Source organism: Balearica regulorum, chromosome 4 (assembly GCF_011004875.1).
Source record: "Balearica regulorum gibbericeps isolate bBalReg1 chromosome 4, bBalReg1.pri, whole genome shotgun sequence".
Lineage (NCBI taxonomy): Eukaryota > Metazoa > Chordata > Aves > Gruiformes > Gruidae > Balearica > Balearica regulorum.
This window is the reverse complement of record NC_046187.1, coordinates 78,954,777-78,982,524: the sequence shown is the minus strand read 5'-3', so window position 1 is coordinate 78,982,524 and position 27,748 is coordinate 78,954,777. Positions and strand designations below refer to the sequence as shown.

General features: G+C 44.7%; 1 protein-coding gene across 2 annotated transcripts in view; it reads left to right on the top strand.

Moving 5' to 3' along the window:
* SMOX (spermine oxidase) overlaps positions 1-26,278 on the top strand; it is a 64,193-nt gene extending 37,915 nt beyond the window's left edge. For both annotated transcript variants that reach the window (XM_075752790.1, XM_075752789.1), the window contains exons 2-7: positions 619-853; positions 5,395-5,621; positions 14,242-14,415; positions 17,652-18,351; positions 24,677-24,837; positions 25,816-26,278. In XM_075752790.1, the coding sequence (XP_075608905.1) occupies positions 646-853; positions 5,395-5,621; positions 14,242-14,415; positions 17,652-18,351; positions 24,677-24,837; positions 25,816-25,953 (1,608 nt within the window). In that variant the 5' untranslated portion in view covers positions 619-645 and the 3' untranslated portion in view covers positions 25,954-26,278. The remainder of the gene's footprint in view (positions 1-618; positions 854-5,394; positions 5,622-14,241; positions 14,416-17,651; positions 18,352-24,676; positions 24,838-25,815) is intronic.
* The last annotated feature ends 1,470 nt before the right edge of the window (positions 26,279-27,748 follow it).

Here is a 27,748-nt window from a genome sequence, read left to right as displayed (position 1 = left end):
TGGTATGGCAGGACAGTGTTGGCTCCAGGGGCTGCATCGTGTGGCTGTGAATTTTTCAACTGGCCCTTGTTGGCTTTCATCAGTTGAAATGTTTTTACTGTCTGTACCATTTCTGTAATGACTGGTTTCATATCTGATCTCCATGCTTTGAGCTAAATCCTCTTTACCTAGTCCCATAGTTATATGATCTGAAGCTTATGCTTTGTGGTTGCCACAGAGGCAAAGTGCATCCTCATCACTGTTGTTGTGGAGCTTGTCGGCACTGAACATGTGGTTTTCTTTTTCTTTTTTTTAAGTCTTTACCACAAAATTGCTGATTTGGAGCTTATTTAAAGAGATGGGAGTTTGAAAATCCTTTGACTTCTCTGGGAATAGTTTACATGGTACAAGAGGGTGGAGATTTCTGGAGTTTCCAGTACTGGTGCTCCAGGCCAAAAAGTTGTTGCATCCCAATTTGACCTCAGTTATCCTTCCTATGCATCCCATTTTCAAGGCTGGGTCTAGTTCACAAGTTTTCTTTCTTTTCTGCTGGACTTTTTTTTTAAGACTTCCTTAGTATTTTTAACTGCAGAAGTTTCAGCTGGGATCCCTGAACACCCTTGTTTGCTTTTTCCATAGGTTCCTTAGAAAGAGAGCTCGGACGGCATGCAAAGTTGTGAAATATCTGCAGACAGCACGGATGATCCTCTTAGTAGTGGCCTACGGAGAAAACGACAGCCTCGAATAGTAGTTATCGGTGCTGGGCTTGCAGGCCTGTCAGCGGCGAAAGCGCTCTTGGAAAGCGGTTTCACGGATGTAACTATCCTTGAGGCGACTGACCGAATTGGAGGCCGCGTGCAAAGTGTGAAACTTGGTAAGAGCGGCGTTTTGGGGGTAATGTGTTGGGCTTGCTTTATTCTGCTAGCAAGGCTTTGTGTTGTCGTTGGGTTAATTCGACTTTGGCAATGTGCTTTTTCAGTCAATGTGCGCATGCAAAAGGTTATTTGAGGTGTGATGTTGAGAGGAACATAAATCCTTGGGCTTCTTTCAGGGTGGGTGGGTGAATCTGAGCTATCTTGTGCATCTCTTGTGAGGGAGGGCTGCTGCAAACCCACGTTTCTATAAATTAAAGATCTCTGTGATTGTTTTCACTTGTTAGACAGAGCTCTTCCTGTACAGTCTGTGAGAAGCTTTCTGTGATTAAATAACTGTATTGAGACAGTTTCCACCAATGTTTTCAAGCTTGACTGTTGACTAGGAGCACTCGGTAAATCTCCTGGCTAGTGAACGGCTGTTTCTCAGTGACTTACATCACTTGCACAGGGGCAAGCTCCAAGCCATTCTGTTTCACAAATAACCCCATTCATTTCCCTAGAACTAATTTACTGTGTAGGGCACTACCCACAGTGAATCAGCCTGCTGGAAAAACCTCTTCAATGTATCTTTTCATCCTGATTTGCAGCTTTCCTACCTCTGTAGCTTCCTTTCTCAGTGTGTAATAAAGGTGCAGACACTGGATATTTTAATCTCAGGTCAATTGGAAGGGCTTGTAAAATCTCTAAATGCAAAACTACTGGAGCAAATGGTACCCTTTGCAGCACAGTAGTCAATGAAACTTCCCCTGGTACCTAGAAGGGCACTGCATGTCTCTCCTCTGTGGGGGGCAAAAAGCTCTTCACTTTTACTGAATTGCCTTCCTGATTTCAATTAACTAGTTCTGTTTCTGATCCTACTCTCTGTATTTACTCTTCGGCCTCTTGCTGCCCTCCTTTCTTTTTATTTGACAGGTGCTTACATCACTTACTATATTTTACTCAATAAACTCAGCATAGTAAATAAACAGCAGTGTCCTATGAACTTTCAGAAAGGAAACGAATGAAAAGGCAGTCAGACAAATCTAATCTCCAGGGTTTGAATAGGGCACGTTACATTCTGCTGAGACTTGGCATAGAGGTTAGAATGGGAAGTGTGTCCTTTACTCACAATAATCTGTATTAAAAATATCCTGGATCATGGCTGTGAGAGGAGGGAAGTGTTAAAGACCTGCAGTCTTCAGGGAGCAATATATCATTCTGCCAGCGCACATGTGAAATAGTTTTATTGTACTGGTATCGAGACCAGTTCTCTCACCTTTGGGCACCTTCATAGGCTACTCATATCTTTGCCTTTGCTGGGGACCTACCTCCTGTTCGTTAACGCTTCTTAACTAATGTGAGACAAGAGCAGACTTTTCAGCCTGGTGGAGATCATGCAGTTCGTAGATGCAACTGTTATTTGCAGAACAGAGGACTGGAATCCAAAGTCTTGATCTTTTAATACCTTTGTTAAAACTACAAACTGTCCGTCTTTTACCTTCCACAGACTACCGAAGTTACTCTGTGTGGGTATGGACTGCAGTTCTCTCCCAAGGTGGGCCCATGTTCTGGTCCCTTGGGTGCTTTGCAGATCCATGCGCCCTTTACCCAAAGAGTTTTGGAGCTCTGTTGGGTGGTGAAATCTTCAGAAGCAGCACGTACTCAGAACCTCCTTATTCCCTGGTATGAGGGCAAAAGGGCAGCATGGTCCTGGGCTGTGTTTTCTTCTTCTGTACTGCCTGGAGCAGCAAGATTGTACCTGGGGCATGCAAGACCTGCTCATTTCTCAGAACTGGCTAAAGCTTACCAAAAAACTGTTACAGAAGTGGTTCTTCCAGGTCTTCAACATATGACCGCTTTGATCTGCTTGTCTAAATGACATTTAAATGTTAAACTTCTCTGCCTGTCTGCATGCTTGACTAAATACCTGATTTAAATCTTCAACAGCGCTACAGTAGCACCTTCTCAGGGTTCTGCCCTAATACTGCCGCTCTCCCTGAGCCATGCTGTGTCTTGCAGGGGACAGTATTTTCCCCTCAACTGCACAGAGTATGTTGCTACTCAGCACATGGGAATAATTCGGATTTTCCGAGGTTTGGTTCATCATGTCTAGCACAGGTGAGGCAGAGGGTTGGTGTGTTTGTGGATTCTAAGTGTATTTCTTGTACATGATCGAGAACGTCTGTATCAACTGCAGATACACCACGACAGGATGCCCAAGAAATAGTCAGGGCTGCAAAGGGAAATGTGAAAGTTCCCGTGCGTATTCAGAAGGCTTGATATGCAATCTGTGCGTTCCTTTGGAAAATTGCTGGTATGGTATGTTGTTGTGTGTAGCCCTGTTTTGACTGTTACTTGTATCTCAGGAATACTAGTCACAGAATAAGGAGCAGATTGTTTCCTATTTTGTGTTGTATTGGATGATTAATTTGAAATAGATTAATATTGAAACTAAAATCTTTGAAAGCCCTGAAAGTAAATTAGCTATCTCTCTTTAAAAAGATGGTATTTAATATTACACTTTTAAATAATTTATCATGTAGCTTACACTAGGTAACAACTGGCTTATCTGCTTGGTAGTGATGACAGTGACTTTCTAAGTATTACAGGCAAGAATGACTCTGTTTAATTTGTTGGTATTTGATTATATTCCACCCAGCTACCGAAAACAGGAGAACTTGGAACAAATCATAATTGTTAGCAAGCACCAATACAGTGGGACTTGCTTTTTCTTTAAAAGATCAGGTGCCCCATAAATAAGAGTTATATACAGGAGGGTTGTTAGTGTAGCAGAGAGCAAGCTCCTGACGTAAAGCAGCAGGCAGTATTCCTGCTGCTGATCTGGCATGTGATGACTCGCAGGAGGATTGCATTAACAAGGTGACTGCCACATGCAGTATTTATGAGGTTTGTACCTTTGGCTGCCAATGTACAGCAGTCATTTCCGCTAGGCTGGGTGCTCTGAGAGTGTATTGGAGCTTGTGGCACCTTAAATATTCACACGTTTGTGACTTGATGCTGCACACTCTGAAGCACGTGCTTTGTTTTAGGTACACGTAGAAATCTTGTGCTCTTGAGTCCTGTAATGCATATTTTGAAGGGCAATCAGTATGCTCCTTAATGACGAGGTGGTTGTCTGCTTGAAAAACAAGATATGCGGAGCTTCCCTTGGAGGCAGTGTCTCAGCTGGAGAGCAGCGTTTTTCGGAGCTTTCATGTGTTAACCTTGACTGCATTACAGCATAGTGCTGCAGTGTCTTTCTGTCTGAGCATATATTTACATGTTAAACAGTATATGATGACTGGTAACTGCATGATTCTTTCTTCATCAAGCAGGATCCTATTAACCAACCCACTTAATCAAGCATTTACACACCTCTGCAGAGTGAGCTGCACAGCGTGGTGTTGGCTGGGATGCTGGGAGAATGCAGCTTTGTCAGACTTTAAAACAGTTAGCTCTGGATTTCTGAGAATCTCTAAAAATGTGGGTGGAGGACATGGCCCAAGCTTATTTTTAGCACCTCCTTTCAGCTGCTGAACATCTCCCTGTGCTATCAGCCCAATCGTGGCAGCACTGACTTGGCGGGGTCAGAGCCCTGGTGCAAACCCTCTTAGTTATGAGGAAAGGAGAGAGTGGGGCTGACCAAACTCTTTGTGTTTTGCAGGCAGAGAGCAGAGGTGATGAGGGCTAAATGTGTTTGGTGTTTAACCTGACAGTGCATCTTTTTACACAACTTGATAGAAATTTTCAAAGGCATAAATAATAAAATATAACATGTTTGCTCATTTGGGGAGTGGAAATGCATTTTCATATTGCAGTTAATCTGAGGGGTATTTGTAAATAACATGCATTTTTCATCACAGGACAAGGTTCAGTAAGCAGGCTAGTGTTGCTGTCCCAGGGCAATCCAAATTTTGCTACATCTCCCTGCTGTAGATGCTTTTCTTTCTGTGTCTGGGTATCCATCCCCTCCTCCTCAATACAGTGGATATTTGAAGTCTTTAGGTACTCTATTCTTTCTCCACCACTGTAATATTTATGTAAGTATCCTCATGCGTCCTGTTTGCAATAGTGCAGTGTGGCTTCTTACAGCTCTTTTCCTTCCCACCCTTCCTTTACTAGTACATGGCTTGTGCTGCAGGACGAGCGGTACATCCTCTGCTGTCTGGTTGTGTTCTTAAGTGCAGGTTTAGAGAAAATGGTTTAGAAAGGTCAAGTAACAAGGATAGAGCAGTTAGCAACAACCATGATAAGAACTGGGAACCTAGAAGATTCTGGATTTTGCCTTAAGTATTAGAGGTGTGTCACTGTGATGTATCTTTATTGGAAACATCTCATCCTTCTAGCACTATCTAAACTTGTGTCCTGAAGGACTGGTTTGAAGAACAGTGGCATTGCCCTTGTCTAACAGAGAAGGCTCGTGTAAGTGCTGGTCAAACATGTGCTGTCCTTGAGCAATTGTTCTGATTTTGCACATGTACGTTCTATTTATAGTTGAGTGTGACATGCTTTCAGAAAAATGGGCTTCTATAACTACTCTGCTTGATTTACTCTCCTGCAGGGCACGCCACTTTTGAACTGGGAGCTACGTGGATTCATGGTTCACATGGAAACCCAGTCTATCATCTAGCAGAAGACAATGGTTTACTTGAAGAGACTACTGATGGTGAGAGAAGCGTTGGACGGATCAGTCTTTACTCCAAGAATGGGGTGGCTTATCATCTTACCAACAATGGGCAAAGGATCCCGAAAGATGTGGTTGAAGAATTCAGTGATTTATACAACGAGGTTGGTATTCAGCTGCTCTGTCAGGTTGTAGATTTGCCAGAAACTCTGGGACTCCCTGACGGTTACAATGTTCCGGGTACTGGACTAAGGTAGAAAACTAGGAACATCTGTGATTTCTTTGCAAAAAATCAACGCTTAGTTTGCTCATCTGCTTAACCATACCCCATTTGTTCCTGATGTGGGATTAACTCACTGTTGTTAGGAAGAACAGTCTTTCCACATTTGTCATCAATTTAATCACTTCCAGCAACTATTGCTGGGAGATCCAGTCATTTGCTCTAGAAAGTTGCTACTTAATTAAAAGGGTAAAGGAGGAATCAAATTACTAAACAAAGTAGAACGCAAAACCTTAGCAACAACCGGCTAAATATTGTAGCCCTGTGACATTTTATTGATGTTATAAATACCGTAGTGTGCTGTGTAGTATGCCAAAGTCAGCGCAGTATCGTAGGAATTGCAAGTTTTCTTGCATCAGAAGGAAAGGAACATCTTTTCTGGTAGATTCAGAGCAGCGTGGATTTCGATTTAAGGTTATTTTAACTTCTTGTGCTCAGTGTTCTGTGACGTCCTTTTCAATTCAGTGTAGGTGAGGGCCTCAATATGTGATAGAAGAGCCAAATAGAAAAAAACCAAAACAAACAACTACAGAGGCAGAACCTGAAAATACTAAATAGAAGCCTGTAAGATGGAAATGAAAATGCATATTTAGTGGAAAGATTAACCTCTGCTAAAAAAGCAATAAGCCAACATTAGACAAAAAAGGCCCAATTTACTTTCATGTAACTTAACGAACCGCTGCTGCTGTTTTCCAGAGGGTTTCTTACTGATTTGTCTGTTGAACACATATGAAAGATTGGTAGTAGTTCTACCTGCTTTCACTAAGATTTCACCTTAGGTAGAGTGAAGTGAAATAAAGAGGCTTGCCAAAGTTAATTATAATCATTCCTGCATTTTTTGTTTTAATATCATGAAGTACGTTGAAGGGGATCGGTGCAGAATGTCTAGTCCTCCAGGTAATGTGATCTCTCAGTGGGTTATATAAAATGGAGCAAAACATTATTATTTTCATCAGGCTGCAGCCATGCCTAAAACCTTCAGATTTTCATCTTACACTGAACTTCACCAGTATTTGATGCTTGGCTAAACACAGCCTGGATTCAGGTTACTCTTGCATGCTTTATGCTTAAAAATATGTCCATGAACATTTAGAAAGCCAGTAAAAGAAGAGCCACTAATAGAATTATCAAGAATTGAATAGGCAGCAGAAACGGGGATTTTCTTTGTTTGAAAACATTTTTTTATGCAACCCTAGGGCTCTGAACTGGAATCTGGGACGGGATGGCACAAAATCATTTCAGTTTTAGAGAGGAGTAGTAGGAATTTCAAAGAAACCTCATTATGGAAGGAATTTAGCAACCCATGGCAGGGAGGGAATTCTTCTTGGACAAATGCAGGTGGAGATAATTCATCTCAACAACTTTTTTGTGTTACTGGTTTGAAAAGAGAACTAGAACCAGCCAGGAAAAAAAGACAGGTGAGACGTGTGTGGAGCAAGATTAACGGCAACTAAGACTAGAAAAGAGAGAGGGAGTAAGTGAAAATACTGCAGTGAGCAGTATTATTTATGTAAATGGAACACCGCCAAAGTGCGTGCAGTGCTCAGTGATCATCCTGTCTCAAAGATGATATGAAAATCTCCAGCAAAGGGAGGATGTTGGAGGCAGGCAGACTCTGAAATGAGAAGAGAATACAATGAGAGCTACTTAGCTTTGAGATACAGCCGATAAGATAAAGGCTGTAACAAGGTGCCGGTGTTTTAGAAATGATTAATTTGGTAAATCTACCCTTCCTTTTAAAGCAAGGGAAAGGGGGCAGCCAGTGACATGAGAGAACGACACATTAAAAGTTAATCTACTTTACGCAACACGTAATTAGCTTATCGTTGCTACAGGATATTTTTATCGCTAGGAGACAGAAAAGGCTTTCACATTTATGGATTGTAAAAATATCTACAGGTGCTCTTTGCAATAAAAAATATGTAAGGGACAGGTTAAGCCAAGAAGAGGACATCATCCAGCCTCTAAATGTTGCTGGAGAGGTGCTTTCTCTGTCTTCCTTCAAAGTGTGCTGGAATTTCTTGTGGGGGTAGCTCATGGTTTTGTCGAGCTTCTTGTCCCAGCCTCTTTGGGGTGTCATATTGAACAATCTTTAGTGAGTAAAGACCATGGGAATAGAGGTGAGCTACGTGATCTCCTGAAAATCATACAGTCTTTTTTAACTGGAGAAATACAAGTTCACCGGTCAGTGGGCAGTCAGGAGCATGTGCAGCAGGTGTGTGGCTTTGGGGACCTTTTTCTCTGGCATAAGGTGCAGAGGATGTTTCTGTTTACACGTGCTGAGTCAACCTGGTGGGCTTCTGGTGTGGGTTTTTTTTTTTTTTTCTTTCTCCCCCACCAGCATTTATTTTGCATTTTCATTACAGTCCATTCTATCTTTTTTTTTTTTTTTTTTTTTCCATCCTGGCTGGCCGATACTCTCTTGCTTTAACTGGTGATGAAATGATTGCTGGGGAGGAACAGTAGGAATTTGGTCTTCAGTTCTGCATCTCTGAATTTTTTTTATTTTTTTTTGAGGAGGCAGGTTTTTGGGGAGGTTTTGCTATAATGTCTCAAAGTTGTCCAGAATAAAAAAACCATCTTACAGATCACCAGATCCCAAGGTCAGGCTCCTCGTCTGCCTTGTAGGAGCTCCAAGATCGTTCTCAGAGTCTTGGGGCAGCCTGCTGTTAGCAATCCCGCAATCACGTCATCTCATCTCTCAGGCTGCATCTTCCCCTTTAGAAGAGGCTGAGATAGGACAGCGTGTGTCACAGCCTTTGCTGACTTGAAGTAAAAAACCAAAACCAACCAGAAACCACATGATGGATACAAAGCCTAATCAGGGATGGAGCACTGGCATTAACAGTGGAAAACGTAGTCCTAATGAACGGGGCTAAATTTGTCACGGTTTCAAATGCCTGCCCTCCCTTGCACAGCCGGCTCACTTCCCGTATGCTCACACACTGCCCTTCTTTTGCTGCAGCAGCTGCCACGTGCTTGGGCTCGAGCATATGCCTTCAGCTCTGCTGCTCCATCTGTGTCTCTCTAGCCCCAGTTCTCTTGTCATCTGGACACCAAATTCTAGTGAATGCAAAGCGCAAAGGACCTCCCTTGAGTGTTTGACGTGGGTATGTGGAGTCACTGAAGCTGGAGCTTAGCGAGGCAAAGTCTCTGCTCTGTGTGCTGAATTTTCCTCGTGTGAAAGGCAAGGCACCCCAGTACTTCCAGAGCTTTGCCTCGCTAGTTCATTTGGAAAGTCCTTACGCTTTTTCCAGGCACTTACCCAATCTTTTTTGGCTGGCTTCTTCTACTTCAATACAAGATTTGCTTCTTTTTGTTTGCAGTAGCCTGAATTTTTAATAGCTGTAGGGATGCCTCACAGAAGCCTTTATTTGGTTATGAGAAAGCCAGCAGTAAGACTGCTCAGCTCTTCATTTCCGTAGCTGTGAGAGGCTGTCTTAACTGAGAGGCTGTTGCACTGCATTGAAGTCGGTCAAGATCTATCACAAGCTTGTGACCGAAGTGACCCGAATCGTCCTCCGTGAGAGCACGAAAAAACTCAGCAATGCATGCAAGGAAGGTCTCCAGTCCTGCAGAGCAGCCACCTGGATTTCCAACCCCGCGTTGCCGTGCAATGTGCCATGAGAAGGGGCATGGAGTCTGCCGTGGGCAGGACAGCTTTCCAGCCACTGTTGTTTTAAGACTATCCGTCTCAGACCATGTACCGTGCGGGGCTGGCACTGGTCAGGGTCATCGTCAATCCATTTGGTTGGCCTCTCAAAAGAAAGGGGCGCCAGCACTGGAAGGTTCCCCAGGGTGTGATGTCCATGCTGTGTATTCATAATCTTCCCACCTTCCTCTCCACTCCTGCTAGGATAATTGGGAGAATCCTGGGGCCTGGGGGGATTTTGTCCTCTGTCTGCTTATAAGACATCTACATGACCCTCAAAGAAAAGGGACAGGGGTGTGACCTTTGAGGGTAATGTCTGCAGCTCAGTGTCTGTCTGTGCTTGTAACTGCTGGGAAAACGTGAATAGGGACAACCCATCTCAGAGTTGCTCTTCTGCCCCTGCTAAGTCCCCATTTCCCTCTCCAGAGAGGTATTTAAGGCCAGCTCCCAGGTTTTTGTGAAGGGTGGGAGGGAGGTGGTGAGCTTGACAAGTTAAATGCAGGTGAAAAATCATACTGCTTTGCCTGCGCAAGGATTTCACAGTCCATCTGCCAGCCTGATTTAGAAAAAGTGGCTATTTTTATGACTTTTCAGTAAGGACATGGTCCCTAAAGACCTTCTGCACGGGAAACCTCCCTTTAACAATCAGCTAATTAATGGCCTTGTTATCTGTCAGCTTTCTCCTGTGTGCTGCACAGCTTTTGGGGGAGGGATGCAGCCAAAAAATGACAAAGTTTTCCACCCTTCTCACCCCCACCCTGTGCTGGGCTTGGTGCCATCCCCAATTATGCTCCAGTGCCTTGCTTTGCCTTATCGTAGAAAGCAGGACCAAAGGGCCACCGAGAGTCACCGTTCCCTCCCTGCCCCTCTATTGCACTGACAGATGTCTGGCCTGGTAACAGCATGGACCTATCTCCATCGGGGGTTTTTTTACTGACCGGGGATTAAGTCACTACAGTTTTTAAGCCAAGTAAGAAAAAGACAATGCTGCGGGTCATCACCGGCGCTGACAGGAAGGAGCGTGGATTGGGATGTGCTTTCCTGACCTCCTTCAGTGCTAAGAAACTTCTTTATTTAGATTTGTTCTTCCTAAGAGACTGCCTCTTCCTGTGGTGGAGGGGCACGTATGTAGTAAACATGTGTAGGTGGAAGGCTGTAGGTAAGGGAAAGGGTGTCCCTGGTAGTACCCACGTTCCCTACAGACCCTGGTTGTGGGGATGCCCCAACCTGGTCATGAAAGAAGACAGAAGGTATAAGGTGAAGTGAGGCCATTTTGGGATTATGGCCATTTAATTAACTCCTTTAATTTCTGATCTTTAGCCCCATTTCCCCACAGGATTGTATGCAAACCCTCAGAATTAGGGATGGAAATCCACACGGAATGAATAGTCGCTTGAGGTGTTCTGCATCTTCTGCTGATGGTTCTGGCTTCTAGGGCCGGTCTCACTTCAAACCCAGAGGAGCTTTAGAGTGAGAAATGATTAGGTTATTGTGCTGGGATGTGAGTGTGCCAGTGGGAGTTGATGCAGTCTGTCCTTATTTTTTCTTCCTTTTTATTATTATCAGTTCTGTGATAATAGAAAAGGGAGATCAGTCTGGGCTGTATATGGTGTAGCTCCCCTTGCTGATGGGCACAGTGCTCTCAGTTTAGATGCATGGATATTTTGTAGGGTTAACTAGAAAATCAGCAGAATCTTTCAGGTGGTTCTTGATGCTACCTTTCACCAGGCTTTTTGAAATAAAGCTCACTTGAACTCTCTCAGGAATCCTTCTGATGAAATGATTGAAGGAGAACGTGTTTTTTAAATCTCATAAATGCCTATTCCCTGTGACTCCAGAGGTGGTCCTGTAGGCGTGATAATGCTTTCTGTTATTACGAGCAGTTGCCCACCTGAGGAAGCAAAGCCAAAGTAACTCCAACTCCAGACAGTACAATTCTGCTCCTACTTCATCAAAAATGTACCTTAAATGAGACTTCTAGTCAACTTTTCCATAGTTTCCTATACAGAATTTGTTTGCTGCATTTGTACATTAAACAATACATTTTGAGCAATTTTTGATTCTTCTATTATGACAACGTATCTCTTAATGCAGGACTTGCTGTTGTTTCTCCTTTTGCTTCTTTCCTACAACAGCTTTGCTTCTTGTTCTTCATCAGCTGGTTCAGCACCCCCAACAAGGGAAAAGCAAGGAAATAACAGGGATTCTGAGAAAAAATAATAAATCCTGATAGTGATTATACTTACCTGCTGTCTGATAGATGGGATGACATATATAGGAAAGATTTTACTTGATGTTTACAGCACAGAGAACTGTGCGTTTCTGCTCTTTTCTCTGTTAGACAATGAAGAATACGATGGTTAATAAAAACATACCCAAGGCTCACGCATCCTTTTGGCCAAATTGTAGCTGGGTTTTAACACAGCTTTGCTTGTCTTGTGAATGTGTTATCTGCTTATAGTGTGCAATCGGCTTATGAAAGCTGAGCTGCATTATGCTGACGCAAGGTCTATGCAGCTTGTACTTGCTGGAAGTGGTTTGGGCTTCAGAAATCAGTGGACCTGAGAACCGTGGGATGGTGAAACTGCCAAAGAGCTTTTGGCATTGGGGAACAGAGAAGGCACTCTTTCCTTTCCTTTGCTGGAAGCCTTCATCTTATATAAGGTGTTGGTCTCCACCTTTCTTGCCTGGAAATCTCTTCGGAAAGGCTGTGTCACAACCAGTGTCTGCAATTCTCTTCTGTCTTTGCCAGCTCCGCTCATGTTTCTTGTGATTATTTCTTGTCTGTTTTTGTAGTTTATTTTCCCTTTTTTTTTTGCATTCTTTCACTTATTTTCTTTTTTGATTTCCTCCTCATCCCTTACTTGTGTTTATCTACTCACCTGCCTCCATTCGCTCGCAGACATGGTCTCTCACTCTTACCACTGCTGTGCATTTTTCCTTACCGCCTCCCTTTCATAGAATCACAGACTGGTTTGGGTGGGAAGGGACCTCACAGCCCACCTAGTTCCAACCCCCCTGCCATGGGCAGGGACACCCTCCACTAGCCCAGGTTGCCCAAAGCCCCATCCAACCTGGCCTTGAGCACTTCCAGGGATGGGACATCCACCACTTCTCTTTCTTCAACATCCCTCTATTTTGCCTCCTCAAATTCACTTTATTCCTAAAACCCAAGAGAAAAATCAAGCTCAGCAAGCGCTGAGGTACTAACAAGCTGACTTCTGTCCTTACCTCTGCCGTCAGAGTGGTTCCAAAGATTGTTTACCAATATGGTGATAGGTGCTTTTTATATATAAATATATATTTAAAATATCTATATAAAAATATACTGGGGAGAATCAGAGTGGGAAGAAACTAAAACATGATGAATTAGCTACATTAGCAGAGAATGGGAAACTCTAGGAGCCTTTGAAGGAGATGCTGTCAGTTCTACCAGCTTCCAACCAGGCATTTACTTTTGAGTTGAACTTCTCAGGACATCCAATTAATCTTGTCTCCAAAAAAAGGATCATAAGTTGTAATCAAACCATCTTTGACAGGAAAAACCTCACCAAGCAGAGATATTTCCTCTCTGGTTGTGAGAGTACTGTGTACCCCAGTGGCATGATATAAATGAGAAGGTGACTCATTCTGGACAAACAAGTTATTAATGGGATGAGTTGCACTTCTGGGAGGCAACTTTTGAAAGCTTTCCTATGTTAAAAGATTCCTCGGAGTTTTTCCATGGAAAGGAAGGGCCATGATTCAACTGCAGTCTCTTCTGGCAATATTACAGACAGACGTACTGATTACTCCAGACGGCCACAAGCAGATGGCCAAGGTGGATGGTTGTTTTCTTGCTTTTAAGTAGCTTATACAATGGAAAACTAGAGTTAAAAAAATGTCAGGAAGATCTCCTTCAAAGAGGAACAATTTGTTAGAAGGAGATTTTTCTTGTGTGTCCTTCTCAGGCTGGCTCCTGGTGGGGGGTTACTAGAGCTGTCATTGTTTTCCATGGATCTATACCTGTCTTGTACTCAACAAGTAAAATGCGTGTGCCTACAAAATTCCTTTGCTAAGCCTGTGTTGGTTGCTTCCTATTTTTCAGGGGACAACAGAAAAGTAACTATGAAACTGAAATCCTCCAATCTGGCGGATTTCTGGGCAGTATTGTTAAATAATGGAGAGGGTGGAAGGGCTGGTTCCAGGTTAGAGGAGTCAAACGTATGGGCTCTGCAACCTGGGATTGCACCTGAGACCCTGAGGTGGGAGAAGAGCTGGTGCTTTATGGCCAGGGAACATGTGAGTCTTGCTGCTTGAGTTCACTCTCTGTAGACTTTGGATGGAGACCGGGGCCAAGTCAGGCTGTGATGCTGCTCAGCAGAGCCAGAAATTAGACAGAGCGAACCCAAACCTGGTCTGCAGAGGTGCTCTACAGTCTGCACTTACTTGGCTTACTGATCCACCTGCGGCAGCTAAACAGCTGGTTGAACAACAGGCTTTAGCTACTGAAAATGGCAGGACTGTCCCAGCTGGTGTTCTGCAAGTGATAGAATGAATGAAAAAATAGCTTAATAGTAAGTTAATAGTAACTTAATAACTTAATAGCAACTCAACTGTTGCAGGTGAGTAAGAGTGTTATCTTTGCCTGGAAGGAAGTGTTGCTTCCTGCCTTCTAACCAGCATAGCTGTGGGTGCAACTTGACTTGGCGTTGGAGCAGAGCACACAATAAACTGCGAAAGCTGAGCTCTAAAGTTGGGAAGAGAAGATGATCTAAATGTCCTGGGTTTGGATGGAGGGAAAAGCAGCTTGCTTGAGGCTTGGATTGTGCTGTGAATCACATTGTCCATCCTTCTGTCCCGTCTCTGGCAGGTCTATAACCTGACTCAGGAGTTCTTCCAACGAGGTAAACCAGTCAATGCTGAGAGCCAGAACAGTGTGGGCGTCTTTACACGGGACGTAGTGCGCAAACGTGTCAAGGCCGATCCGGATGACACAGAGGCCGTCAAGAGGCTGAAACTAGCCATGATCCAGCAGTACCTTAAGGTGTGTGTGCACATCCTTTTTTTTGTTTGTTTTTGTTTTAACTAAGAGCAGACAAATCTTGAGCCTCAAACGCCTGGCTAAACCTTGCCCATTACTGGCAAATTGCTTTCTGTGGTTTCTTGCAGCTGGGGCAGTTTGTGTTTATATTGACAATTTTCCTTGTGAGGCATATCCAAAGACAGTGGGCTGCAAGAAATAATGATTTTGCTCTCTTTTTTTTTTTTTTTATTCCTTACTTTAAACTTCCAGCTTTCTAATTAGAAGGGGCTTTTCTAGGCCCTGTTAAATTTTCTGGTGTGATTTAGTGTTTTCTTACCACCTGAAGCTACTCTATTGTCAGGTTCTTTTAGTAATGTCTTGTCTTGTGCCTTACACCTGGGACCCCATGATCGTGCCTGAGTGTCTTTTACCCCCTTCTGCCTCTGTCCGTATCTCAGAGACCAGAAGAAATGTAACTTTGATACTGGTAATTTGCTGAAGAAATCCCTAGAAAGCATTTTGAAGGTAAAGCAATAAAATCAAAGGTATATTGTATAAACCCATGTCCTAATCATCATTCCTTATGACTTCCCTAGTTCTTTTTATCTCCTTGATGCCTTGGCCTAAATGAGATCTCTGTGGGATGAGGACTTAAAGCTGCATCAAGCACTCCACAAGTAAAGTGTATCAGTCATTCCTATTTCAATTATAATGACTTAAAGGCTTATGAAATGAGGCAGGGGAGGGAAGCAGCGCTCTGTGATGTGGCTATGTGTATGGTATTCACTATTTACAGCTGCGAAGCTGAAACAAAGAGAAATAAAGACCTAAAGAGTCTCACAGGAGATGTGTGATAAAGCTGAGATTTGAACCCAGACATCCTGAGCACTGTTCTGATATCTCACTGTACTGACCTAAGAGCTTGTATCACAGGGCGTCCCTGAAGCTGCCACATAAAAACTAGTTATTTATTGTGTTATCCATGTAACAGCACCCATGCAGACAACGTTAGTCATTGATATAGCTCTGGTTTTCCTAGTGGTTACTTCTGTGGTTGCTACAGGTTGCCACAGCCAGAGACTTTTCTGCAAATCTTGCAAATCCCTTCTCATGCATAAATACCTGAGAACAACAAAGCTTCTGATACTTAATATTATCAGATCAGAGTGGTTGCTGAGGAAGTTGGGATTAACTGGTGTCTCAGACAAAGTATAGTCTTGGTACTTGCCTGGTACTGGCATTTTTCCTTCATGGTTGAAAGAATCAAATAGCCATCACTGTTAGTTATTTTCATAATGTGGAGTGTCCTGTTGGAGCATCCAGGCAGGATGAGCGGCCTGTTGTGTGGCCCACTGTGCAGGGTTTGTGTTCTGGGCCAGCAGAACTGACCCTGGGGGAGTGTTGGAGAGTGCTCGCTCAGCCATCGGATAGGATGGAACCACAGCAGACTCAGAGGATAGGTCAAGACCTAGCTGCTGGCGACCTGGACCACCAGTTGTGCCTGCTCAATCGTCACTTGAGTCATCGGGCAATGACCAGGAAGGGACAACCACCTGTGTGTCACAGGAGCAGCCTGTGAACTCATTAGTACAACTTTGACTTGTTTGTTTGACATTTTATCACAGCACAGAGATTCCTGCCCTGCACCAGGATGCTCTACAGGGAGAAGGTCTAGGCTTGCCAGGCTTCCAAACATGGTCATTAAAGTGTGGAAAGGCCTGGAAAATCAGCCCAAGAGTGAGATAAGGAACTGTAATGTTCCCTTTGCCTAAAATGCTTAAAGAATCATGGAGTGTCCTGTGTTGGAAGACACCTTAAAGCCCATCCAGTTCCACCCCCCTGCCATGGGCAGGGACACCCTCCACTAGCCCAGGTTGCCCAAAGCCCCATCCAACCTGGCCTTGACCACTGCCAGGGAGCCAGGGGCAGCCACAGCTTCTCTGGGCAACCTGGGCCAGGGCCTCAGCACCCTCACAGGGAAGGATTTCTGCCTCCCATCTCATCTCCATCTCCCCTCCTGCAGCTTCAGGCCATTCCCCTTGGCCTGTCACTCCCTGCCCTTGTCACCAGCCCCTCTCCAGCTTTCCTGGAGCCCCTGTAGGGACTGGAAGGGGCTCTCAGGTCTCCCCGCAGCCTTCTCTTCTCCAGGCTGAACAAGCCCAACTCTCTCAGCCTGTCTCCATAGCAGAGGTGCTCCAGCCCTCGGATCATCTCCGTGGCCTCCTCTGGACTCGCTCCAACAGCTCCATGTCCTTCTTGTGCTGGGGCCCCCCCAGCTGGATGCAGCACTGCAGGGGGGTCTCACCAGAGCGGAGCAGAGGGGCAGAATCCCCTCCATCGACCTGCTGGTCACGCTGCTGGGGACGTAGCCCAGGACACGGTTGGCTTTCTGGGCTGTGAGCGCACATTGCCAGGTCATGTTGAGCTTAAGAATTACAGTGTGTGAATCATTGTGACTCTGGTGATTTGAAGATTTTTAAGATCACTGTGTCCCATGCATCAGTATTATCATTAGAAACTTATCACAAGACAGGCCAAACATCCTGTCTTTGTTCCAGGGATTGTTGGAAACTACGGCTATGCCTAATACTCCTGCAAACATTAACCTAGAGGTCCGAATCTAAAGCTTTGATAATCACATCAAAACAGTGAATCAAATGCAAGTGTCTCACATCTTGGCATTTCCCTTCTCTGTCTCCTTCAGTTCCTTCTGTGTTGGATCCTCTCACCTCCTGCAGATTGTTAGCTTGCTGACTGTTTGACAGCATGTTGAAAGCTGCAGGCAGCAGAAATAGCTGCCATAAGTTTTTCATGGCTCCTCATGGGAACATTTATTAACATTGGAAAGAGCATCTGATTGACATAGCTCCAACTTCTGTTGTAGGAGCCCCAAGCAGCCAGTCCCTGGCCAGTGCAGTGGGTTTTAAATGGTGGAAAACAGTCAGAACTGTAACCCAGAATCATGCAGAAGCAGAGACATCATCTCTGAACTCTGGCCAATGCAACCATGGCCGACGCAACCAAAGCTGATGCAGCTTGTTACCATGACGAAATGGTTTCTCTGGTTGGAAGGAAGGCTAAGGATCGATTTTGTTAGATCCTATGGCCAAACACTTCTTTACTAGCAAAAATAATGTGGTTTAAGCGTGGAATTCAGGACTACCAGCTTGTGCAGCTTCTCTGTGCCCTTGCAATGTTGCGCTGTGGCAAAGTGAGTTGCTTTGTGGCAATGTTGCTTTTGTGTTGCTTTTCCTTAGGTAGAGAGTTGTGAGAGCAGCTCCCACAGCATGGATGAAGTCTCGCTCAGTGAATTTGGGGAATGGACCGAAATCCCTGGAGCTCATCACATCATTCCTTGTGGCTTCATTAAGATCGTGGAGATTTTGGCCCGCTCCATTCCTGAGTCTGTCATTCAGCTCCGCAAGCCGGTCAAGTGCATCCACTGGAACCAGTCGGTCAGCAAGGAGATTGAGAGGGTGGCTGACCACAACAGTGACCTCCCCGAGGAGGACAAGGGCTCCGATGTCTTCGTAGAGTGTGAGGACTGTGAGTTCATCCCAGCTGACCATGTCATCGTGACTGTGTCCCTGGGAGTCTTGAAGAAACGCCACGAGAGCCTTTTTCATCCCCGCTTGCCTGAGGAGAAGGTGATGGCCATTGAGAAACTAGGAATCAATACGACTGACAAGATTTTCCTGGAGTTTGAAGAGCCTTTCTGGAGCTCTGAATGCAACAGCATCCAGTTTGTCTGGGAAGATGAGGCAGAGAGTGAGAGCTTGACTTATCCCGAGGAGCTGTGGTACAAGAAGATCTGCAGCTTTGATGTACTCTACCCACCAGAGCGGTACGGCCATGTCCTGAGTGGCTGGATCTGTGGAGAAGAGGCTTTGATTATGGAGAAGTGTGATGATGAAACTGTGGCAGAAACATGCACCGAAATGCTACGTAAATTTACAGGTCAGCCATGCTCTGGTTCCTTTGGTGAGTGGAGAAGAGCGGGAGAGTGGGGCTGGGCTGTTGAATAACCGCTAGGAAGGAAACACAGGAAAGTAATTTTTAGTTCTTTGGCATTTTATGTCCCTTTGAATGGGCTGTGCGTGTGCTTCCAGCATACCTCCTGCTTGGGTGTGCCTGAAAGCTATTTATACAGAGGGGCTGATAACCAGCTCAGGAAGCGGTGGGCAGAAGTGCTTGAGGATTCCACATCCTCTGCTTTATTTAATCGCAGATAACTCTTCAGCAGCTGGAGCTGTCGGACTCAGTACTCCTGAGGACTGATCTCAGCTGTGGAAAGCAGCATAGCTCTTTTGGAGCCAGTGGATTTGAACCCATTTAGATCAGCTGAGATGTGGTGGTGGGGTCACATCCCTGACTGCCATCCAACGTGAGGCTATATGGAAATTTCATTGGCCTAAATTTCAAAGAATCCATTGATCTTGAGAGTTCCCATTTTCTAGGTACCTCACTTAAACCTTCCTGGACTTCACAGATTTCATATTTACTGAGCACATGTCACATTAAAGGCAGCAGTTGGAGCAAGACAGATCTTAGGTGTGTTATACTGAGAAAATCCAAGGTGAAATCACTAAAAGTAGTAATACTTGAACATGCTGGGCCTTAGTTTGTGTGCAGTCACTTCTCTAGAAGTTGCACACCTTCCCAAGAAAAGGGCTTTATGCATCTGCAGAGGTCTTTGAGATCCTCTGATGGAAGATGCTATACAAGCACAAGTAGTAAGGTAGTAATGCTGAAAGAAATAGTGATTGACTCATTGGTGGTCTTGAAATAAGGATTTTGAATTCATCCATAATTATAAGCAATTATAAGAGCATCATCCTCCAAGATTAGATGTATTTTATGCTATTCTAGAGATGAGTCCCGTGATTAAGCTATTTCTATCTCCCTGCTAGCTGGTGTTAGCCAAATTTCAACACCCAGTGGGTTTCCAGCCTTACCTCTTGTGCATGGACCTCCAATTAACTGAAGAAATTTGTCTTCACAAGTGTAGCTTGCCCCGGTGCTTACAGACCATTTGCCACTAACCACATGGAGAACTAGAGAAAGTGTCCTGGAAGTTGAGGACTGCCTGCCTAACTGGCTGCTGCCAAAAGAGGTTTTACGTTTTACTACGCTCTTCAGAAGTCGTAGGGTAGACACTGGATTCAGAACCCTTAATTCAGAGACCAAAACTGAACCCTTGTTTCAGCTTGTTCAGTGTTACATTTCTGTTGGATGATGAACCTGTGGCTCCTCTGCAGCGAAGTAGAATGAATCAGTGAATGCTCTACTCTGGGAAGGTTCTGCCTCCAGAGCTGTTTGTTTTCAGTGGTGTTGGGTATCCCTACGTTATGTTGCAATGTCAGTACGTACATGCCTTCTTTCCTCCTGACCTCAGCAGGCCAACTGCTGCTCTACGCAGGCGTAGCAGGAGGTTCTTTTCTTTAATGCCAAGTTTTTCCAGTGCTGATGTATCCCAGAGCATATAAACAACCTTCTTTGTTGCAGCTCTTCTTGCTTAAAACCTCTTTTTTTTTTAAAAAAAAAACCCTTGACTCATCAGTGGGAATTTGGCTCTTTGGGTCTTTCTTGGTTTGGCAGATGGGAATATATTCTCCTTCTTCCTTCTGGGGCTCTTTCACTGTTATTGTTTGCATCTGTTGGATGTTCCTCTCTTCCTCCCAGGATGGAAATATGTTGGCACTGGGTCATCGGTATGTGCTGCAGTTGCTGTTCCAGCTGATACTGCACCTGGTCACTGTCCATCAGCCTCTTCGGCAGTGTGAGCTCTATCTCAGCCTTCTGCTAATCCTGGGTTATCTAGAGCCTTGCCCTGCAATGAACATTTTGTGCATAAGCTGAGAGGTCGCCTCTCAGCTGCTCGAAACTGCGAGAAGAAAGCCCGCCCTTGGAGCACCCATTACACAACATGACCTGTTCCACTTTCTGCCCAAAAAACTTGTTAGTTTGTCAAAAACCTTTTCACAGATCTTCCAGGAAGGTCTTGCTAAGGTAGCTGGGTTTATCCTGTTACCCTTGCTTCCCTGTTTTCCCTTGCAGGTTCACAGAACCAGCAATACGTCAAGGTCAATCTGGGCTGGGTCCCAGGCAGAAATAACAGAAGCGTGCTCAGCTCTCCATGCACCTACTGTCTTCTCCACTAATCTGTTTCATTTAGAGTGTGAGAGTGGGTTAGACCGGCTAGGGGGTGATTGAGGGGGTACAAAGCAGCCTTCCATCTGTGATCTAACTGTAGTAGTTTCTGAGAATGACTGGTCTCCTCTGGTCCAATTAGCACCACCAAACCCAGCTTTTAAAGCGTTTCCCACCACCCAACTTCATGTAAGTCAACTAACTGAGTTGGGAAACTAGTCTTCCTAGGATCCCAAGTTCGGTGGGAAGAAAGACTCTTCCATAAGGCAGTTCAGATCTTCCACACCTCACTTGATGCTCAGTGACATCTTCTGAAAAAGCTTTTCTCTACTGAGCATAGAGACAGCCTTATATTCATTAATGAAAGTAGGTAGTATGAGCCTTTTAATGTTCACTTTGCCTTTTGTAGCTTTCATGTTCTGGGTATAAAACCCCTCATGTTCTTATTTCTTATTCTTCTATTAAAGAATTAATACATTAGCCAGGCGGGTTCCCATCTTCAGCTGTATTTTCCCAGTCCGTTGCTCATGGAGACCTTTGCTTTGACTTCAGAGGCTGTTAGACCAGTCCTACGTTAAATCCATTCTTTTAGACTTGGTGTGATTGCACACTGAGAATTTCTCTCTGAGAAGAGATGATCTGCCTCAGTGACCTTAAATTTCACATCCAGGTTAGTGTTGCAGATTATCTGGCTTTGCTGTGAAAAGCTCTGAGGATTGTTCTAACCTAAGAACCATTGACAATTACTGCTTTTCACAACTGGATGACTGAAAAGCAGTGTCCTCTAAATCTGATTAAATGGGATGCCTTCGAACAATTAGAAGTCTTGCTCTGGTTTCTTTGTTGGCTAAGCTCCGAGCGTTAGAAGCCAGAAGGCAGTAATAGCAGGGTTGCTCCCTTCTGAAGGACTCACTGATTTGTCATGCTGTGGCTGGAGATGCTCGGAGTTGTCCTCGCTGTCCTCCAGCTATTTCTCTAGAGGGGAACGGATCTCTTCTAGGTTCTGCGTCACATCTACCATCCCATGTGGATGCATGGGATACCCTAATGTCTCTCTGGTGGCTGTAGACATTAATGTGTGGGTAGTACCACAGATCTGTGTTGGTCTTGATGGGATCTTAGATACCCTGCTCTCAGGTAGGCAACTAAATTTGGGTGTCTTCATTCAGATCTGTGAGTTGATTTTACGATACTCTTGCATCTCATAATCAGCCCATAACCAATAAATCTGTGTAGCCACACCTTCCAGTAGCTGAATACAGACGGGATTGTTTGAGGCACATGGAGTTATGTTCCATAACTTTACAAGTGGGAATCTCTGGCATAAAGATATGTACCCTCCTATTTTAGCAAAGGCTAAGGTCCTTTTTTAGCCATCTCTCTTTGGACAGTGGAAACTTGGAAGTTTCCACATCTGTACTAATTGTTACTTCTATCTGTAGGCAAAGGCACACATTTACCAATCTATTTAAGAACAGATTGAGAAAGTCCAATTAAATATGTTCCTTGAACGAGCGTAGCCCTCCCAGTCTTTGTAGTTTCTGTCTTGCAAACAACTCAGGATCAGAGCTTGTGTTAGATGTTCCCATCTGACCTTCAACCAAACTCCTCCTCTCTGTTTGCAGCAGAAATGATGGTCTCCTGATTTTCCTCTTAGAAACAGCTTCTCACATTAGAAGGTGCATAAATGCAGAAGCGCAGTGGACACTTGGATCATGCTCACGTGATCTCATGTGCTGGAGAACCTTTAAGGAGCTCATGAGAGGTGGTACATCTGCACCAAAGCATGGTGCTAGGGAAGGAGACTGGCTTTGGTTCTGTACAGCTGTGTTTTGACATACCAAGGCTCCTTAGCCCTGCTCCATGCTGGCAGCTGGCTCGAGCATCTCTGCATGAAGCTCTGCCATCTGTCCAAAGCCACGTGCTTCGCGTTGCTGTACTGCAGTTTCCCTTGTGATGAAGTTGCTACGTGAAGAATAATTCCCTGGTGGGAAGGCTTCTGTTTACCTGCTTGTATACACAGTATAAGGTCATCCATGGGAAACACTAGAGAGAAACAAAGCTGTTGCTTTTACCAGTCTGAACGATTGCTCTATTAAATATTGCTGGATTTATACAATTGGTGATTGGGCTTCTGACTCCACAGACCCTTTTGTTAACAAATTTCAGTCTTTTAGCAGATCTGTGGCCTTATCTGCAGGCTGACAAGCCCTCATCTCATTGCTTGTACCACCGTGTGTTCCTGTTAATCATCTTTTTATCAACATCTTACTTGTTGACTCCTGTATTGAAAATCTTCTGGGTACCTTGACAGTGGGACATGAGAACATGCACTAGCTACAGAAGAGACACCACCAGCCCACTGCACAGACTCCTTTTTTTTTTTGAAAATACACTGTGTGATTATTTTTGTGTAATGCAATGTGACGGATGACTGCTTTGGCCCTGTTTGGTGTTGTGTTGTCTAACAGCTTTCATGGTGTGTTCTCCTGGGCTTTCCCACAGACCTTAAAAATAAAACGTGATAACTTATTTCCTTGACGCATCTGAGACCTCCCTGTTCTCAGACTCCCTTGGGCTTTTCACTTCCATCCCAGGCATTCCTGCTTTGAAGATTCTTGGAGGAGCATATTTTAAAGGCTTTGTTATGCTAAGTTGTTACTCCTGAAACAACATTCAGTTGTAGGATGTATTTTGTTTGCAGGGTATATTTATTTGCTAGTCTGTGCTATATTTTGATCTGGAGGTTAGTGGTTAGAAAGTGTTCACAGTGTGCTCTGGCAAGCCATCCAGGTGCCTTTGCTCCTTTTCAGCCTTGTATTTCATAGCTCTGGTTGACACGATACTCCTAAAAACAGTAGCTGAACCAGGAAAGTAACCTGCTCCTGATTTTAAGGAATTAAAGGCATGACTAAATAATGGAGTGCCTAACTAGTCTTTACTGTAAGCCCTGACGAAGAAAGTGGGGGAATTTGGATCATCTTCACAGCAGGGTAAGCATGCTGAAGTGTTAGAGAGTCAGGGTCTGAAGCAGGCACAGGAACTGTGCAAGACACAAAAGTTTCAATTACTTTTATTTCTTGTGCTGACAATCTCCAGACTCCAGTAGCCGAGCCTTGCCTGGATATGTGGGGTTGCCTCAAGGGTGGGTCTCAGCTCTCCTGCAGAGAGAATTTCTCTTCATTGCAATTCTTCATGTCCCATCTCCCCATTCCTCTCCTGCCAAGCCAGATATGATCATGGGACGCCAACAAAATCTCGGTCCATGACACTGAGATGGTCTCAAACCAGCCTCACAAGAGGCTCTCCAACATATGACCCTCCTTGTTTCAGTTCTGCCTGAGGCTCTCATGGCACCAGCTGGTGGGCTGCCTTGGCTGCAGCCCTGGATCCTGTGTGCTGCTGTAGTCGTTAAGATGGGAACAGTGGCTGATGATGGCCCTGTCAACATGATGGTTCACTCATGTGCCCCTCGCCTCTAGGTCCTACATCCTCTTAGCAATGGAAAACCTACAGCAATCTAGAAATCCTATCCAGCCTCAAAAGCTGCCTTTCCATACTATGTGCCTCCCACAAAATGGATCTCATGGACTTCAGGCTAATTATGGGGAGCAACTGAGTAGCAGTTGGAGTGAGTAAAACAGGTTTTGAAAACTTTCTGACAGGTTTTCCTATGCCCCCACGTAATGAGGATTTGCCTTCTAACATACTTATCTCCGCTCCTCTTTGGAGGCACACCTCTCTCACAAGACTACCTAGACATCCAGTTTAGTCTGGGCACCCAGTTACATACCTGGGTGAGATGAAGCATACGCTTGATCACCACCGTGGCAAATGAGACCAGGAAGTGCTCTCTATTTTCAATCTCTTAGGAACATAAGCGTTTTAGTGATCTTTCTCAAAATGGAAGACTGCAGCTGAGATTAAAAGGGATGCTATTTCTGTTACATAGATACTTACAACTCACTAATAGAAAAGATACCTGTTTTGGGGCCTCTTTCCTGTAGTCTGCAGGCTCTGCTAGGATGTATTTTCAGTAAGTCAGACTGAATACTCCATGCCTTGCACAGGCGTTGCTGTGTTTTCTCTCATACACGGTCTGACTTTTTGTCTTCTCCTACTTTCCACCCAGGAAACCCAAACATTCCGAAACCTCGCCGGATCCTGCGGTCCTCCTGGGGCAGCAATCCCAACTTCCGTGGATCCTACTCTTACACCCAAGTTGGGTCTAGTGGGGCTGATGTAGAGAAACTCGCTAAACCACTGCCTTATGCTGAAAGCTCCAAAACTGCTGTAAGTATGGCCCAAATTGGTTCTCTGGCAAGAAGACGTAATATGATGCTGGGCAGCGGGTTTTCTGGCAGGTGTCAGAGGTACAGATTAGGAAATCTTTCTGTGTTGGAAGTAGAGGGTGAGGGAGGCCTGCTTCTTGGCTGGGGAACTTGTGCATTGACAGGGGACAATGAATTTACTCCTCAGACACTGCCTTTTCTTTCTGAATATAACATGGGGAACCAGAGCACACATGGAGATAGCTACCACAGCTCAGTTGATGAGCAGTAATATATTAAGCCAAACGCACCCCGATATTCAGGGTTATGTGTCCAAATCCAAAGACGAGGGTTGATGAATATGCAGCCTCCAAACATCTGCCCAGTTCATCTCCTCCATCCAGAGCCTGACCCCGCCATGCAGTTTTGTTCAGCACAGAAATCTATTTAAAAAGATAGCAGGAGCTTTAGGAATCCTTCTCTGTTGTTCCCGGGGAAGAGAAATTCCTGCCTTAGACCCGAGTTGGCAGCAATTTTAGCAAACACCTAACTATTGATGTAAGAGATAAGACACCGTGTCTTATCCTGTGGGTTCTGAGACATGACTTTTTTTCCTTCTGAAGTTGCTGTCCAGAAAAATAAATCCTTAATGTGCAAAAGGCTAAAGTATAATTCAGGGCAGTTGAAAGAGAAGTAGGGTGCTCAGTGACTCGTGCAGATTTGTTTGAGGTTGTTGGAGCTAGCATCTGGCTCTGTGATGGTGCCTCAGCCCTGCAAACAGTTCCATGCAGGCAACGGGGATGAGCTTGACATTGGCAGGCATGTCCTGTGCCTGTCCCTGTGGTCCACCACAGTGGGATTTCGAGAACCAGCACGCTAAAAACACAGGAGTTAGCTCAAGGGGATGTGGGAGGGCACAGAAAGTTTTGTCGCCTTTTAGCCTCGCATCTGCTTTCCAGTAAGTGCTGCTGAGCTTTTCCCCTTTTCTCATCCTCTCCAGCCGATGCAGGTGATGTTTTCAGGGGAGGCCACTCACAGGAAGTATTATTCCACTACCCACGGTGCTGTGCTTTCTGGGCAGAGAGAGGCCGCTCACCTCATTGAGATGTACCAGGACCTCCTGCAGTGCCGGAGCTAAAAGGCCCCATGTTTGTGAACACCACCAACTCCCAAATCCTTGTACAGGTGTGTGGAGGGGTTCTTTTTTAATTTCAGTTCACAGTAAAACAGCCTTTATCTTTTTCTATTAAAAAGAAAACAACAAAAACCTAATCGTTTAAAGTTAGTCACCAATAGCTTCATTTCTGTGTGCTGTATTGTTAACAGGGAAGGGTGCTCCTTTTGTCGGGTAAACTGTTTCTTTGTCATTTTAATTCTAACTTCACTTTTGGTGCCTATAATTTTTTTTTTCTTTCTGTATTGTAAGTGCCTTCTATACTAAAATAAATGTTGTAATAAAATGACTGGGTGCTTTGGTACTTCCTGGGCACTTCACGCAATAACTTGCAACTCTTTTATTCAACATTATAAAAATAGGGTTTTTCTCCCTTCTTACAAAATTTAGAGTAGGAGGATCTTGAGATAGATCTGGATACTCAATGTAGCAGTTGATCTTCCTGTTCAAAGAATTGTGCCTTAGAGACACAGTCATTGCCTTGTACGGATTAGCACAGAAATCATTCTATATCTCCACATGTCTAACTCTGTGTGTTGCCTATCAGCCTGTGTGGGCCTTTGTGCTTCAGGAAACCCACCTATAATTTTGTGGAGGAATTTGTCTTCTTTCAGGGTTCACTCAGCCGGTCCCTGGGAAGTTACCAAAAGAATTGCAGCACTGCAAAGCAGAGAGACAAACAAACCTTGATGAAAGCAGTGTTGGAGACTGTGCCCACATTTGGTCTGGAATGGTATCATGGTTTTGAAGGGAGTGCCCCAGTCATTCCCACTTTTCAAAAACTGATTTGGTTCACAAAGTGGTTTTGAGGTGTACAAGTTAGGCTTCTCTCTAAGGAAACTAAACCAGAAGCACTTCTCCAGGAACTCCCCAGGTATGGTTCAGCCTGTAAAGAGAACATCAAAGTCTAAACTATCACTTGTCCTTCAAAAATGCTTGAACCACATTGTGGAAGGAGCATTCATACCTGTGCACCAGACTAAAGTGCAAAGTAAAACCCCTCAACTACCTTGGTAGTGCAGATACAGCTGGAGAATAGTCTATGGTTGTAGCTGGGGCAACTAATCCAAGTGGAAAACTTATGTGGGAGTGTGGGCAAGGAGAATGATGAGAAGCAACATTCTTGAACTACCTCTGTGATGAAACTCCATTATTTGTTATAGAATCATAGAATGACAGACTGGTTTGGGTGGGAAGGAACCTCAAAGCCCATCCAGTTCCAGCCGCACTGCAATGGGCAGGGACACCCTCCACTAGCCCAGGTTGCCCAAAGCCCCATTCAACCTGGCCTTGACCACTGCCAGGGAGCCAGGGGCAGCCACAGCTTCTCTGGGCACCCTGGGCCAGGGCCTCAGCACCCTCACAGGGAAGGATTTCTGCCTCCCATCTCATCTCCATCTCCCCTCCTGCAGCTTCAGGCCATTCCCCTTGGCCTGTCACTCCCTGCCCTTGTCACCAGTCCCTCTCCAGCTTTCCTGGAGCCCCTTCAGGTACTCTTGGACAGCAATACCCAAATCAGGTGAGATTTTCACCCCCCACCCCCAGAAAAGGTCCAAAAGTCTGAATGACACCATTGATGTTGAGGAGTTTTCTCAGGAAGGTCAAGGCCATTCCCACTAGTAAGGAATTTTGAAGGAATGTAAAGCTTGGCTCAGTCATGTTACATCTGGACTAAAAATATATTTTCCATGGAGCCTAATGTGGTACTAACGGGCTTCAATTAAAACTTCTTAAATGCAGTTATCCCAGATTTATGGGA